Source organism: Arvicola amphibius, chromosome 5, assembly GCF_903992535.2.
Source record: "Arvicola amphibius chromosome 5, mArvAmp1.2, whole genome shotgun sequence".
NCBI lineage: Eukaryota > Metazoa > Chordata > Mammalia > Rodentia > Cricetidae > Arvicola > Arvicola amphibius.
The window spans coordinates 13,175,561-13,191,750 of NC_052051.1; the positions used below are offsets into that span (position 1 = coordinate 13,175,561).

Consider the following 16,190-nt stretch of genomic DNA (forward strand, 5'->3'; position numbering starts at 1 on the left):
TCATCTGACATCTTCTCATTCATACATTTATTTACCCAGCCTCCCCTGAAGTACCAAGACTAAGTATGTAGGGGACTGTGCTAGGTTCTGGAACACAGAAGAGAATAAGACAACAAACAGGAACCCTCTCCTCATGGAATTTTGATCCTAAGTGGGGAGACAGCATCAGGCACTCTGGTGAATGCTGGAGTCTTCCCAGGTTACATACAGTGTGGCCAGTTTCGTAACTGCTCCATGGAGTACAAGATGGGTAGACTTCAGGAGTGCTCTAGTCTGTGGATGAAGGCATCTCGAGAAACTGCATCAAATGCAGATGTGATTCTGTGACTTGTCAGCTTTCAATGCATCTGTCATGGAGTTTTAGTAGCTGCCAAGGGGAACCACAGTTTGAAACTTCTCTAGCCTTAAAACTCTCCTTGGGAATATCTCACACGGCCTGGGTTGACGCGCCTGGGCTCCTGATATGGAAATGACATGAGGCCTGATCAGCCCCTAGCAAACCCCCCTTTGCAGTGGTTCTGCCCACATAGAATGCATCGTTCACTCTCTGAGTGTAGAGCACTAACGCCTTTCTTTCTGAACCATGTTAATACCTCCTCGAGAACTGTGAGTGGGGAGGCCAACGGCTCAGTTGGTGAATCGCTTGCTGTGCAACAATGAGGACCTGAGTTCAGTCTCCAGAACCGAAGCAGAGAGTTGGGCATGGAGGCCTCTCCTCATAATTCCAGGACTGGGGAGGCCAGAGGGAAGGCCTCAGAGTGCACTGGCCAGCCAGGCTCGCCTATTGATGAACTCCAGCCAGTGAGAGATCCTGTCTTAGAAGAGGTAGGCCACATTACTGGTGAATCCTGAGGTAGCCTCTACACACGCAGCAATTTACACACGCACACACACAGCAATTTACACACATACGCACGCATCCACATACATGCATTTTGAAGGAAAAAAAACACATATTTCCCTCCAGACATGGTGACTCAGACCTGTAATCCCAGATACTTGGAAAACTGAGACAGAAGGAGTGAAGTTCAAGGCCAGCCTGGCCTCTGATGTATGTACAAGACCAACATGGACAACTAATGAAATCCTGACTTAAAATCTACAGAGGTAAAGGGAGACACAGCTCAGAGTTAGAAAGTTTCCAAGAATGTGCAAGGCTCTAGGTTCAATCACTGGTACTCCACAAATCAAAAACCAAACCACGACAAAACAGCCCATGTTCCCATCTGCCAGCCTCAGAGCATTACAGATGGATGCTGGGTAAACAATGCTAGCCCTTGTTAGCTAGGTTTGGCTTAGACAGGCTCGGGTTCAGCAGGAAAACACGACTCCTTTTCGATTCCCACACAAAAGAGGCTTCCAGCACAGGCAGAAGGCATCCCCTCTCCTTCCCTGTGCCAAACACCTCTCAGCCCCAGTTCAGAAAGCTGCTGCTGCCTCCTGGAAGGCTTTGTTCTTTCCGTGGTTCTTCAAAGGACCCAGAGTCAGGGTCTGAATCAAGGTGTGGCAGTGACCCACAATGCAGAGCCTAGGGCAAGGGTGATGGAATCTTACTAGGAAGCTTGGGTGATGGCATTAGATATGCTGCCTTCATCTTGCTTGAAAGACCACCAAACATCGTGGTGGTAACGAACTAGTCCCAGAATGTTGTTTCCCTGGGGGTCTTGACAAATGTGCATCTGAAGCCAGAAGAAGCTGAATGTATCACAGCAGCAATGATGTGAAGTGGGCAGGAGGAGTTCTCCGTCCATTTGAGCTTCTGTAACAAAATGTCTTACCTTGGGTAATTTATTGCTCACAGTCCCGAAGGCTGGAAACCTTCCATGATTCTGGTTAGCAGCCCAACAAATGTCCAAGATGGAGATGCTGGCTGACTGGGTGCCTCAGCATCAGCCTCAGAGAGGTGCTCTACTTTAGAGTCTTCACAGAGCCAAAGAAAAACCCCGAGGCCCCTCACAAGGGCACTGGTCCCATTTCTAAGGGTCCTACCTCTTACTATCACCACAGTAGAGGCTGAGTGTTCGCAGAGGAAGGAGAGAGCATGCAAGTTCAGATGCTAGTCCCACCCTCTCTACTCCCACAGCTCCACAAACCCAACCTTGCCCCCAGGGAGGTGCTGCCATGTTATATGATCTCTCCTGGAGAAGTGGATCTGGGGGGAGCAAGGCACCATGCTCAATCAGCATGCTGGAGGGTCTGCGACTGTCCAGCAGTCTAAATGTTTTGCATCAGATCCAAGATCCAAGTGGAGGCCCTTATACACTTGTCTTTGTTCCAACTGCAAAGATATAAGATGGTCCAGGGGGAGTCACCGACGTCAGCCTAGGTATCCCAAAACCCACCTTTCCCAAACCTGAGACTCACGACAGGTGGTGCACAGAGCAGGGTAAATGGCTCGGAACAGCTCAATGAGTGTAAGCTCTTTAATTCCATCTCAAAACTGTGCTTGCATTGGGCACTCTGAGTGTCCTGTAGGGATGGCGGTTGCCATCACTCAACACCTGCAGCATCTGCCTGCCTCCATGGTGAGTTTCTCTGGTTGGAGGGCGTGTTCAGTAGCGCCCCCCCCCCAGGAGTCGATGCTCTCAGGAGCAGTCCTCAACCAGGGATGACAAGCAATCGGTTGGGAAATGCCCCACTGTGCTATATCCCAGAGAACAGCTCAAGAAAGTTCTACTGCTTAGAACCACCAAGGTTAGAGTCAATGCAGCCCTATGAAAATTTCTTCAACATACTTAAAATACTGAGAGATGGTTTTCTCTTTCTTTCTTTTTTTCTTTCTTCCTTTCTTCCTTCCTTCCTTCCCCCCTCCCTCCTTCCCTTCCTCCTTCCCTTTCTTCCTTCCTTCATTCCTCCCTCCCTCCATTTTTCCCTCCCTCCCTCCCGTCCTTCCTTCTCTTCTTTCTTCTGGACTCTGTGGCTTTCAAGCATGACCTTGTAGACAGCACCTTTTCCTGGCATCCAAAGGACAAACACATCTGCTACACCACTCTCTTAGTCAGGGTTTCTACTGCTGTGACCAAAGAGCAAGCTGGGGAGGAAAGGGTTTATTCTGCTTGCACTCCACCTCATTGGAGGAAGTCAGGACAGGAGCTCAAGCATGGCTGGAAATTGGAGGCAGGAGCTGATGCCCTGGAGGGATGCTGTTTACTGGCTTTCTTCCTTTGGCTTCTTCAGCCTGCCTTCTTATAGAACCCAGGACCATCAACCCAGGGATGGCTCTACCCACAGTGGGCTAGATCCTTCCCCATTGATCATTAATTGAGAAAATTCCTTACAGCTGGATCTCAGAGAGACATTTCCTCATCTGAGGCTTCTTCCCCTCTGATGACTATGGATTGCGTCACACAAAACCAGCCAGTACAATGACCTTCAGGGTTCCCGCCAGGATCATGCTCCAGATGTACCTGGGGGAATCTTTTAAGTACTCTTTATTGGTTTCCTTCTGTCTCACTCCCCCACTGCCTTTCCAGAACGTTCTGGGATTCTGTAAGAGTCCATTGTGAACATTCTCTTCCTCAGGGTTTCCCACAGAGATCATGGGGGTGTTTTCATATACCTCCAACCGTGTCTGCTATGCACAGAGACAGCTTCCCCATTCTATAGCTGAGTGAAATGATCTATGATCTGTCCACGGAGAAGGAGCCTTGGTGTCCCACTCCTGTCACAGCACCTCGCCTGACCACGAGTCACTGACCACGTGTCCGTCCCGTCTCCCACACAGGAAGGCCGCTGCCTGTATATCATCCTACTGATGGCAGTGTACTGGTGCACGGAGGCCCTGCCGCTGTCGGTGACGGCTCTTCTACCCATCATCCTCTTCCCCTTCATGGGCATTCTACCCTCCAGCAAAGTCTGCCCTCAGTACTTCCTCGACACCAACTTCCTCTTCCTTAGCGGCCTGATCATGGCCAGCGCCATCGAGGAATGGAACTTGCACCGGAGAATCGCCCTCAAGGTCCTCATGCTGGTTGGGGTCCAGCCTTCCAGGTAAGGCCGTGCCACAGGGTGGCCTGTGGTGGGTGGGGGGCATACAAGTTCTTCCTGTTTGACCATTGGGCCAAGAAGCTGTCATTCCTCACGTTTTGGCTTACTAGTTCCTTGACAATTTGGTGGGTTCTGCACACATGCGATGTACCGTTGATTTGGTGACAGTGTTTTCTATATGCTTAAAAGTCATCTAAAGCCAGCTGTGGTAGTGCACGCCTTTAATCCCAACACTGAAAAGGCAGAAGCAGGTTCAAGGTCAGCCTGGTCTGCATAGTGAATTCCAGGACAGCCAGGGAAACACAGTGATACCCTGTCTCAAAAGAAGCAATAAAATATAAAATACAAAGTCACTGGAGATTGAGTTGGACTCTGGGCTCCTCCATCATGTGCACAGGATTTTAGAATAGTGTGAACAGGTTCCTCGAACGGAGGCCAAGACCGTCTGTCTCCAAAAGAAAAGAGTGTTTTTACTATCTACAGGTGCAGGTATTGTTGTTTTCCCACAAACCCCTGCGGCAGTCTGCCGACTCTCAGTCTTCGTAGAAGGCTGTTAATTGCATGATGCATAACTCATAGGATTTAAAATAACAACCCAGGCCTGCGAGATGGTCCATCCCGAAGACATGACTCAATCTGTGACAAAGTCTCCCCTTGCCTACTTAATTCTGTGTATTAAATTAGCTCCTGGTGGAAAAGCCTGTGACACTTAGAGTCTGCTGATGGGGGTGGACCAAACAGAGACTGGGAACAGAAGCAGTCAGGTGGTCTTGGTGCTGGCAGTGGGTGAACAGTGGGTGCAGGCAGGAGTGGGGGCAGGACAGGGAGAGGGCTAGCTGGCAGATCTCATGCCAGGTCACTTCATTCTGGAATGGTAACCATTAAGGACCAAAGGGCAAGGCCCTTAGAAACCAGGGTCAGGAAACTAGACCATAGTCCCTTTGGACCCCACGTTCTAGATCCATTCTTAACTCTTTCTACCGCCCAGGCTCATTCTGGGGATGATGGTGACCACTTCATTCCTGTCCATGTGGCTGAGCAACACAGCCTCCACTGCCATGATGCTGCCCATTGCCAATGCCATCCTCAAAAGCCTCTTCGGCCACCGGGAAGCTCGGAAAGACCTTCATCGGGATGATGAGAACACAGGTGAGGCTGGAGGGTTGCCAGGGCGACACCATTACAGCAGGGTACAGGGAGATGAGCAAGGTCCACAGGCCACTGGAGAAGACCCAGGACACAGACACGGGCTGGGCACACTCTTGTGTCTTAATGGTGACAGTTCATTGAGAATCAGATATGCCAAACCATGGAACCCTGGAATTTTAAGACTTCCATTCATTGTATACTAAGCAATGGGTTTGGCACTCTTCCTCTACATTTGGAAGTAGGTAGGTGCCGGAGTTAAGTTTGTTAGTAAAGCATTTGAACAGGTGCCCATAAGCACTGAGACCCAAAAGGGCACGTAGGGAAGCAATGAGGCTGGCAAACATCAGATGGGCAGCTCCCTTCCCATACAAGTTAGAACAGGGGCTGTGCAAATTCTCGGGTAATGCTGGAGAAAGCATGGTCCAGGATAGCCCTTCCTGATGGCATTCCGTAAGAATTTAATGAGGTTACACTAATGTTTGCGGTTTCTTTCCCAGATGCAAATGCTCAGATAATTCTCCAGCCAACCACAAAGAGAACAGCATGCTGCTATTGCTACAGTGTCCTCCATGATGGGAGGGGGAATACAGGGTGTAGGGATGACTCGCTTCTAAAATCCCAGCCCCTGGGAGGCAGAGATAGGCTGATCTCAGTGAGTTCCAGGCCAGCTAGGAGTATACAGTGAGACTCCATCTCAGAGGAGGGGCTGGCAGGAGGGGCAATATTGACATAAGGACTCCTGTCACAGGCCACACTGATGGAGGAGCCTGACCTCTCCACCCTCTGATGTTGGGCTCTTAGCAACTGCTGTGTTTTCAGATGTGTGTGTGTGTGGTGGTGGGAGTGGGGGTGGTAGGAGTGGGGGTGGTGGGAGTGGGGGTGGTGGGAGTGGGAGTAGTGGGCACTGCTCAGATGGAAGTGACCACTGTAGATCACACAGAGAGAAGGTGGCTGAGCCTGACTTTGAACCCAGGCAGTGTGACCAGAAAAGGGCTACATCAGTGAGAATTCTCTCAGCAGCAATAGAAAGCATGTCTGCCTTCCAGTGTCTTAAAACATAGGGACTTATTTTATTCAGACATGACAGAATCAGAGAAAGGCATTGTGGGGTCACTTCAGAGGCACAGGTACATCGGGACTTTTCATTGGCAACCCTGTGATTCTCTCTCTCTCACGGTGAAAAGGTGGCTGCCACATCACCTCTGCTTTAAGATGTCTTACTTTATATTGATGTCTTTAAGAGAGGCCTAAAATCTATGCCCGCATAGGCCGAAATGGCCTGCTCATCTCCAACATCGTTTCTTCCTTGATCACAGAACCTACACGCACACACGCCATGCTGAGGAAGGCTGAATTTCCAACCTTGACAAAAATGGCTGGTCACTCCCCAGAGGGCCGTTCACCCCAATAAATGCAGCAGGCATTATCCTTGAAACCATGGATGGTATTACCCATGAAACCATGCTAGCTATGTTCTTTGCAGATATGAGTTAATATGTTAACACACCTAGAACAGACTTGTCCCACAAGTATGAAGACCCGAGTTCCATCCTCAGAGCCCGTATTATTCAGTCAGGTGAAGTGGCACGTGCTTGTAATCCCAGCACTGGGAAGGGGAACACAGGTAGATCCCTGGGACTTGCTGGCCAGTCAACCTGGCCAAATTAGTGATTCCCAGGCCAGTGAGAAACTCTATCCCTCCAAAAAAAAAACCAAGATGCCAGGCATCACGGTACATGTCTTTGACCCTAACACTTGGATGGTAGCTCATCTCTGTGAGTTTGAGGTCATCCTGGAGTACACAAGAGTTCCAGACCAGTCAGTATTACATGTGAGACTGTCTCCAAAAAAGGGGGGATGGCTCCTAAAGAACAATTCACAGATACACATATATGTAGTACACTGTATGTACATCTGTGTACACATGCACACATGCACACACATATATATACTGCATATACACGCTCATGTGCATTTATGCACTTCTGCACATACATGTACACTGCATACACACATACACACATTTACACTGCATACACATGCACTTGTAAACACATGCACACCTACATACACAAACACACATGTGCACTGCATACATATACATGCACACACACTTTCACTGCATACAGACACACATATAGATTCATACACAGATTGCACATTGATCCATACACCATCCACAGACTGTCTGTGGTTGGCAATGCATGTTTACTCATTCATCATGCATGGCCCTGAAAACTAGATGTACTTAGAAACGCTTCACAGATGGGGTTTCCCCACGGCAGAAGGACAAATCCAGACTGTCACTGTTGGTGAAGTAACAGAGTTGGGTTGTCACAAGGCCAGAGCCTTCCAGGTAACACAGGAGGTTTGCCAGGTAGTGGGGTTAGCAGCTGTTCCCCGTAAATAACCAGACAGTAAACATTTTAGGCTTGTGAGCCACTCTGTTGTAATTTCCAAACTCTGCCTTTGAAGAAGGTGGCAGAGTGCCAATGCCGACTGCATGCCAAGAAAAAGTCACGTATGGGAGCCAAAATTAAGATTTCTTATCATTTTTTCATCCCCTAATGTTCTTTTTCTATGAATCGTGTATGTTTCCATGTATATTATACATGTTCATATGTGTTTGAGGGAGGTGCACATGGAGCATGCATTTTGAGACATGTTCTCTCAAGGAATCTGGAGCTCACCAATTCAGCTAGAATGACTGGTGAACCAGCCCCAGGGTTAGTCCCACCCCCACCTCTCCAGCACTGGGGTTAGAGACAGAGGCCACACCATCCCACCTCCACCTCCCCAGCGCTGGGGTTACAGACACAGGCCACATTTGGTTTTTACTGGGTGCTAAGGATGAAACTCAGGAACACACGCTTGTGCAGTAAGCACTTTGCCGACTGGGCCATCTCCAAAGCTCTGGATATTTCAAACTATTTAAAAATGTGAGAGCTGTTTTTTCATGGCGGGTCATGGCAAGACCAGGGGGGGCCAGATTCAGACTACAAAAATGAGGGCTAGGGCTGGAGAGATGGCTCAGAGGTTAAGAGCATTGCCTGCTCTTCCAAAGGTCCTGAGTTCAATTCCCAGCAACCACATGGTGGCTCACAACCATCTGTAATGGGGTCTGGTGCCCTCTTCTGGCCTGCAGGCATACACACAGACAGAATGTTGTATACATAATAAATAAATAAATAAATAAATAAATAAATAAATAAATAAATATTTTTTTAAAAAAGAGTTCCCTCTCTTAAAAAAAAATGAGGGCTACTGACCCCACTCTATGATGCTGGTTTACTGGGCTTCAAATGGTTCCCTCCCATGTTGTGGGGCACTGAGAAGATGGTCATGCTGAGGTGGCATCAGACCGTTGGCATTACCCCTTCGTTCAATTCCACCTCAGCTGAACCTGTGCCCTGTCTTACCTGATGTGTCTGCGGAAGAACCACGGCCATTGAGTACTTGCTGTGTTGGAGGGCCCTTCTGAGGGTCTGTATCTGAGTGGGGTGGACCCCTATCATCCTCATTTTGATAAGTGGGATTTGAAGAAGGAGTAAAGAGAGATGAAGAGGACCCCAGGGGTTCCCATGGCAGGATGAGCTGTGGCACTAGGCATTTGAGCTGGGCTGGCTGAGGGTGGGGCTGTCTTCGCTTTATTCCATTCTCTTGCCTCACACAGGATGGCCACATGAATGTTCGAATGTCCAGTTCATTATAACAAAACCCAAACTCTAAGACCTTGAAAGGAGAGGGGACGCACTAACGGTCACACCAGTGATGTTTGTGATAGAAATCTATAGCCTCTCTTCCTACTCTGCAGGCTGTGGGGAGGTCGTAGCCCTGGAGTCAGAGGCCTGGAAGTGAATGAGCAGCCTTGGAGGCTCAGGGCAGTGCTGAGCCCAGGGTAAAGACAGCAGCCAGTTTCTGTGCTTTAGACAGGTGGGAGGACGCTAGTGGAGTCAGATTTGAACAAGGAGTTCTCCAGAAGCTCCAAGTTCACAAGGGTCACCGATAGCCAGGTCAACAGCAACGCCAACACAAGCTGTCCTTTCCTCAAGACCCTGAATGTCAACTTGGCTCAGCTCCTCATTAGCTTGTTTGATGTCTCTGCAGACGAAGAGATGGAGGCTCACAAAGGCAAAATGTTTTGTCCAGAGCTCTGAGCACATGGACATACAGGAGAAGATGCTGGTGTAGGGTGGAGATCACTAGACAAAACCCCAAGAGGTCCTCCACTTTACAGGGAGTCCCTGCCACCTCTCCTTCCTATTTTGCTACTGCTGTCTGAATGTTCCCTGGCAGAACACCGTCTACCTGTAGGGAGCATTGTTCTAACTCAGGCTTCAGTCAAGGAGATTCTCCTTAGCCAGCAAGGGGTTTGCCTAGCTTTCGAAACTATACTCTTCTTCCTTTTCTCTACCTGGAAGAGGCCACCCTTGTGTGTCATTCAGATGGTCGTAGTCATAGCAACCATTTAGGTTGAGGTAATTGGCTCCCTCCTTCACTCTTCACTTGCCAGTTGCCTCCTGGGCCTCTCTAATCTAGAAAGTCAGGACTAGTCTGTCTTGTGTATGGCCTGTGACATGCATGAAACAAGAGCCTGTGACCGAGGAAGGGGTGATTATGAGGCAGGTGTGATGGTTCACGCCTGTAATCCCAGCGCTTAGAAGGCTGAGAAAGGAAGGCATCACGTGCAAAGGCGGCCAGGGCTATGTGGTGAGATCCTGCCTCAAACCAAACAAGATAAAGCAAACACAGGATGGGGGAGATGGTTCACTTGTGAAGTACTTGCTGTGTAAACCAGAGGACACAGGTTTGGAGCCACAGCACACAGGTGAAAAGCCAGGCAGAGTGGCACGTGCCTATTATCCCGTCCCTGGGGATGTGGAGACAGCAAGATCCTTGGCGTCTATGGCCAGCCTAGCCAGAGCTCCAGATTCAGGGAGAGACTCTGTCTCAGAAACTAAGGTGGAGAGCCATGAGAAGACACCATCACTGACTTCTAGATCACTGACTTCTAGTCTCTAAACCTGCACACACATACGAACACACACACACATACACAGAACTCAAAGACACCACCAACAAAAGCACATTCAACAATTTGGCAGGGAGGGCAGTAAGGCCCTCGCTGCCTTTCCACCTGTTTCCTTCCCATCCTGGGAGAGGGGTCATGTGATCATCTGCTTTCGGTCTAACATCCGTCTCCAAGCCGGGGAAGCCTTGGGTCACTCTTAGTCACCTTGTGAATGACATTTGCTGGTGCTGTAATACAGAAGGTGCTCAATAGATGCACACAGGTAGTGACGAAGCAAATGAACAGGTCAGTTAGTATCTGTACTACCCCTTAGTGTCTCTCTTCATCCTATGGAGGTCACAGTACTTACCACTGGCCTACTGGGTGTACTGAATGGATTGTATTCATTAAACTACTTAATGTATGTGTGTGTGGGGGTGACCCTCCACAGGGTCCTTGTTTTTTTAGGGAGGGGGGTATTTGTTTATTTATTTTCCCATTCAAAAATTTCCACTTCCTCCCCTCCTCCCATTCCCCTCCCGCTACCCCACTCACCCTCCTCCCTCCTCCTCCCTCCTTAAGAGAGGGCAGGGAACCCTGCCCTGTGGGAAGTCCAAGGCCCTCCCTGCTAAAACCAGGCCTAGGGACAGGGTCCTTGTTACCTAACACAATAGGCTAGCTCTCTCCTGAGGCAAATTCAAGAGGTTGGACAGGGAAATTGGAATACTGATCAGTTCTGTGTCAGACATACTAAGTGTGCATGTGAATGCCCTGGACATCGCATGAGAGTTATGGAGATGTGTGTGTGTGTGTGTGTGTGTGTGTGAGAGAGAGAGAGAGAGAGAGAGAGAGAGAGAGAGAGAGAGAGAGAGAGAGAGGGAGGGAGAGAGGGAAGGAGGGAGGGAGAGAGAGAACAGAGGGATCGGCAGTTCTGGGTAAATTATCAGTCCTAGGTACAGTATAGACCTGGCTCTGCCACTAACACGCTGGGTCCTCTTGTCCCCAACTTTGACCTGCCTCTCTAGGCCTCATTTCCCAAATGCAGTGGACGGTAGCAACCCAGCTCCATGGCTGCTGGGCCTGTGTGACGGCAAGCATGCAGGTCCAGCACTCCCGCACAGTGTATGCTCAATGTTTGTTTCCCCATGCAGCCCTTACATAAGTACCAAACTCTGGGCTGACCTGTGTCTTCAGGACCCAGCAAAGGCTCCCTAGAGACTTTGGCCCAAGACCTGTTTCCATTCAGACTCTAAGGCTACTTGGGTCACAGGAATGCCGTAAGATAGCCAGAGTAAATGGCAAACAAGGAACACCTGCCTTGGTTTTCCTGTTCTTCCAACTTCTCCTTCATCCTCATCACCATCACCATCATCAAAATTAGTGCCCAATAAAGAACATTCTGCCATCGATATGAACCCCCACCCTTACCCACAGGTGCACACACCAAGGCTCTTATGTCTGGTGGAATCACATGTAATCTCATATGGAACTCCCCAACTCTGATGTAGGCGTGAGCAGCCAGGCTCCACTTGAGACCCACTGAGGTAATCATGCCCTCCACAAGGCCTGGGTAGACACTGAGGTCTGTTTCCCTTCTGTGACTACCGACCTCTTGGTCTCAACCCCAACTACACAAAAGAATCTCCTGTCAATGTTGTCAGGACTGCCAAAGCCCTGCCCACTGCAGAACCCCTACAGACCCTCTGAGTGGGACCCACCCCCGAGGGAGTCCCTAGGGCTGCCAATGTCTGATGCTGCCCCAGATACATGGGGCCCAGTAGGAAAAATACAGGGCAAGCCAGAGATGGTGAGGGCCAGGGGTCAGTGGGTTAGAGGTCATCCTCTGGGGAGTGACACCTCCACTCCCACCGCCTCCACTCCACCCCCCCCATCTGTATGCTATTAACAGCCCTTTACTTCCTGCTTCAGTGCCTTGGGCCGTGACCTTGTGCACTGTGTGTGGATGTGTGTCCCATTGCCCTAGCTGTGAGCTGCTCAGCAGTCTAGGGGAAATGGGCCTGGCCTTTCGCCTGAGACTCCTTGCTGTGTTCATCAGGGAGGCGGTACCCCAGGGCACAGCACGACTGATGCCATTAGCCACCATAGAGTCTTGTTCTTCTTTGGTGCTGGCAAGACAATGGAGCCAGGAAGGGTATCCCCAGGCTAGTGGGTGACACTGAGAGAGGCCAAAACAAGAGTCCAGACCCTTCCTCCCAGGGCACAGGACTGACTGTGTGCGCCTTTCCTCCCATCACACAAAGCTGGCTGCATGTGCCCTTCCTGCCAGCACATAAAGCTGACCGTGTGTGCCCTTCTTCCTAGTGCACAAGGTGGCTGTGTGTGCCCTTTCCCCCAGTGTTCAGGGTTGGCTGTGTGTGCCCTTCCTCCCAGCACATAAAGCTGATCCGGATCGTGTGTGCCCTTCTTCCTAGTGCACAGGGTGGCTGTGTGGCCTATGGCTAGAAGGAAATTCCTAAATGGAAAAAAAATCAAATGGTAACTGGGTGTGCGTGTTTGTGTGTACATGTTCATGTGTGTGTGTGCATGAGAGATGGGAGAGAGAGAGACTCCAGCCCCACTGGCCTCTTTTGACATGTAGCCCCTTTTGCCTCAGGACCTTTGCGATTGCTCATCCCCACCCTTGGAATTTGTACCCCTTGTCCTGTGTTCACCTCCAGCACATTGCTAAGAGATGACAGGTGTCCCTCTCATCCAGGTGTCCTGTCAGTCAGACTCTTGAAGACGATGTCTCATTTCCTTCCCTGTGCTGTTTTCCGGGACACCCACCCACATTACATATCCTGCTTGTTTACTTTGTGCTGGAAGGTGGTACCCCTGTGATGTTTGTGCTGGAAGGTGGTACCCATGTGATGTTTGTGCTGGAAGGCGGTACCCATGTGATGTTTGTGCTGGAAGGTGGTACCCCTGTGATGAGCCTCTTTGTGTCTCATCACTCACTGATGTGCACAAAAGAGACACAAGATTTCGTGCTCGGCCCATTTTGTAAAATTTGTCTGCTTGAGTTCCAGCCCTGTGCTCCTAGTATCAGTGCAGTCTTGGTTTCAAAAGAAGAGAAACACACACACACACACACACATACACACACACAACTTGCACAACTTCAGTGTCTGTGATCACCGGTATCACACAGCCACCATCCTCTTGCTTAACTACAGCCAGCTCCCTGTAGTCCACCCAAGCCTAGAGATACCTGGAAAATATAACTCCACATCTTCCTCTTAGGTTCCTCATCCTACAGGACATTTCTGTCACCTTTAACCCTTCCTGACTCACTACCGTCCCAGGATGCCAGGTGTTGTGGAACAATCTTTTTGGACACTGTGAAGATATGCTGCTCTCAGTGGTTTAATAAAGAGCTAACTGGCCAGTAGCTAGGCAGGAAGCAGTTAAGCAGGAGAGTCAGACTGAGAAAACGCTGGGAAGAAGGGCGGAGTTGCTAGCCTGCCACAGAGGAAGCAGGGCATGTAGAAGATGTAACAAGCCATGAACCACGTGGTAGCACATATATTAATAAATATGGGCTAATTTAAGTTGTAAGAGATAGTTAGTAATAAGTCTAAGCTATAGGCCAAACATTTTTAATTAACAATAAGTCACCATGTCGTTTATCAGGGAGCTAGTGGTCCTGACGAAAAGCCTCACCTCTAGCCAGGTTTCCTCAGCACTGCTAGCGTCTCCAACCACAGGGTCTTTGTATTTGATGTTTCTATTTCCTGGAGCCTTTTCCTATGGAGCTTCATAGATTGGTCACTGTCATCCTGCAGGCATCATCGAATGGCATCAGGTCATAGTGACCGGGCATCAGTGGCACGTGGCTTTCCTAGCCTGGTTTTATTTCCTCACTAACTGAAACTATTTGCTTGTCTGTCTCCTGTTCTAGAACACAGCCTCCATGGGAGCAGGGGCCTTATTCTGTGTTGTGCACTGGGTACCCCATAGTCCATACATACATACATACATAGTCTGTGCTCAGTGGCTATGTTTTGGATGAATGGATGGATGAATGAATGAATTGAATGGAGACCGGTAACCTTTAGCAATGGCTTCTCAGATTGGCCTCAGTTTGAGTTAGGGGTTGTTAGTCAGCCTGGCAGTGGGGCCCCCTCCAAACATAGATGGTAGATCGGAGTATGGAATGCAGGGCGCTGATCTTCACTCCCCTCCATGGACCTCTATCCCTTTTTCCTTCCCTCCCTCCTCCCTCTCCCCATACTGTTTCTTGACCTGCCTCATCTTTTCCTCCAGTGAATAGTGCACCATCTTAGTGGTGAAATCTTGCTCCCTACTGGCTGCACAGGAACTGGAAACTTCCAGTTAGTGCCCTTGGCAGTCACTAACATGCCTCCTCTTCTCTCCCAGCTGCTGTGAGGGGAAACGGACTTCGAACAGTGCCCACAGAGATGCAGTTTCTTGCCAGCTCAGAAGGGTAAGCTCTGACCACATTCTTGAGGACTTCCCAGATGGATTCAAAGGCCCGGGTGCTGCACCAGCCCCAAGTTCTCTCTGGCTGGTCCAGGGCCTAGGATTTTGCCCTTCACCACTGGCTTAGGTGAGGCCCTGCTTTTTAAAAAGCAACCAGTATCCAGGTGTAAACACACACACACACACACACACACACACACCCCTGTAATCATGCCCCTTTGGAGACTGAGGAAGGATGAAGGGTTGGAGGCTAGCCTGGGCTACATAGCAAGACACTACTATCTCAAAACATTTAATTATGTCAAACTAGAAGGCAGCTATGGGACTGGCAAGGTAGCTGTCAGTAAAGTGTTCATCTCACAAACATGAAGATGAGTTTGATCCCAGAATCCACGTAGAAAGAAAGAAAGAAAATGCCAAGCACAATGGCCACAGGGAGATTCCAACTAGCCTACCCTCCTTGGTGAGCTCAGACCAACGAGAGATGCCGCTCAAAAATGGTGGGTGACCACTGACGATGACGCTCAAGGTTGACTTCTGGCTTCCACAGACACATGTGCACATATAGGATAAGCACATATGCATGTACAGGAACAGAAAACATGCACATACAAGCAAACCTGCACATAACAGGCACACAGGCACATACAGGCAAACATGCACATACAGGCAAACATGCATATACAGGCGAACATGCATACACAGGCAAACATGCACATAACAGGCACATACAGGCAAACATGCATATACAGGCGAACATGCATACACAGGCAAACATGCACGTAACAGACACACAGACACTTCATGGTCTGTTCCTCTGGGTCCTTCTTTCAAGAGGGAAGCAACGAGACCCCCAGCCTTGGAGTTAGCCTTCTGCCCATTCCATGGTTGCCCCTCTCTCTCTCTCTAGTGTGTGTATGTGTATGTGTGTGTTCATAATCACAGCACACGTGTGGAGGGCAGAGGTCAACTTTCAGGAGTTGGTTCTCTCCTTCCACCATGTGGGTTCCAGGGATCAAACTCAGATCCTCTTGCAATCAATCAATTTACTTTTGAAAATGCAATTTCAAATATATGTTTTGGAAACAGCTTGGTTTCACAGGGGCAATTACCTGGCTTTCACGCTAGTGTTTGAGATTCAAGCCCAGGGCTTTGTGCATGTCAGACAAGCCTGTTGAACCCTACAATTTAGTTTTAAAATCCTTATTCCTTTTTTTCTTTTTCTGACTTATTGAGGAATAACTGAAAACAGCAAGATGTCTTGAGACACGTGTTTGTAGTGAACTGATTGCTTTAGTTCAAGACGGTCAGCATACCCCCCCCCACACACCTCAGACCCTTTACGTGCAATTCCTAGTTCTAGCCACATATATGCACTCTGTAGCAGCCCCTAAGGGTAGGAGGTAGCTCCATCTGTAAAGTGCTTCTCACGCAAGCCTAAGGATCTGAGAGTAAAGGCCCAGAATCCAAGTAAACAAAAGGCAGACTTCGCAGTGCACACCTTTCACCCCAGAACTGGGGAGTGGAGACAAGAAAACCCCTGGGGCTAACTGGTGAACCCGTCCAGGCAAATCCAGATCTCTGATTTTGAGACGGGTGT

The 16,190-nt window shown here is 49.3% G+C and overlaps 1 protein-coding gene across 2 annotated transcripts in view; it reads left to right on the forward strand.

The window, feature by feature from the left end:
- Positions 1 to 16,190, forward strand: part of Slc13a3 (solute carrier family 13 member 3) — a 63,801-nt gene that overhangs the window by 18,199 nt on the left and 29,412 nt on the right. For both annotated transcript variants that reach the window (XM_038331275.1, XM_038331274.1), the window contains exons 2-4: positions 3,725 to 3,990; positions 4,976 to 5,136; positions 14,528 to 14,594. In XM_038331275.1, the coding sequence (XP_038187203.1) occupies positions 3,725 to 3,990; positions 4,976 to 5,136; positions 14,528 to 14,594 (494 nt within the window). The remainder of the gene's footprint in view (positions 1 to 3,724; positions 3,991 to 4,975; positions 5,137 to 14,527; positions 14,595 to 16,190) is intronic.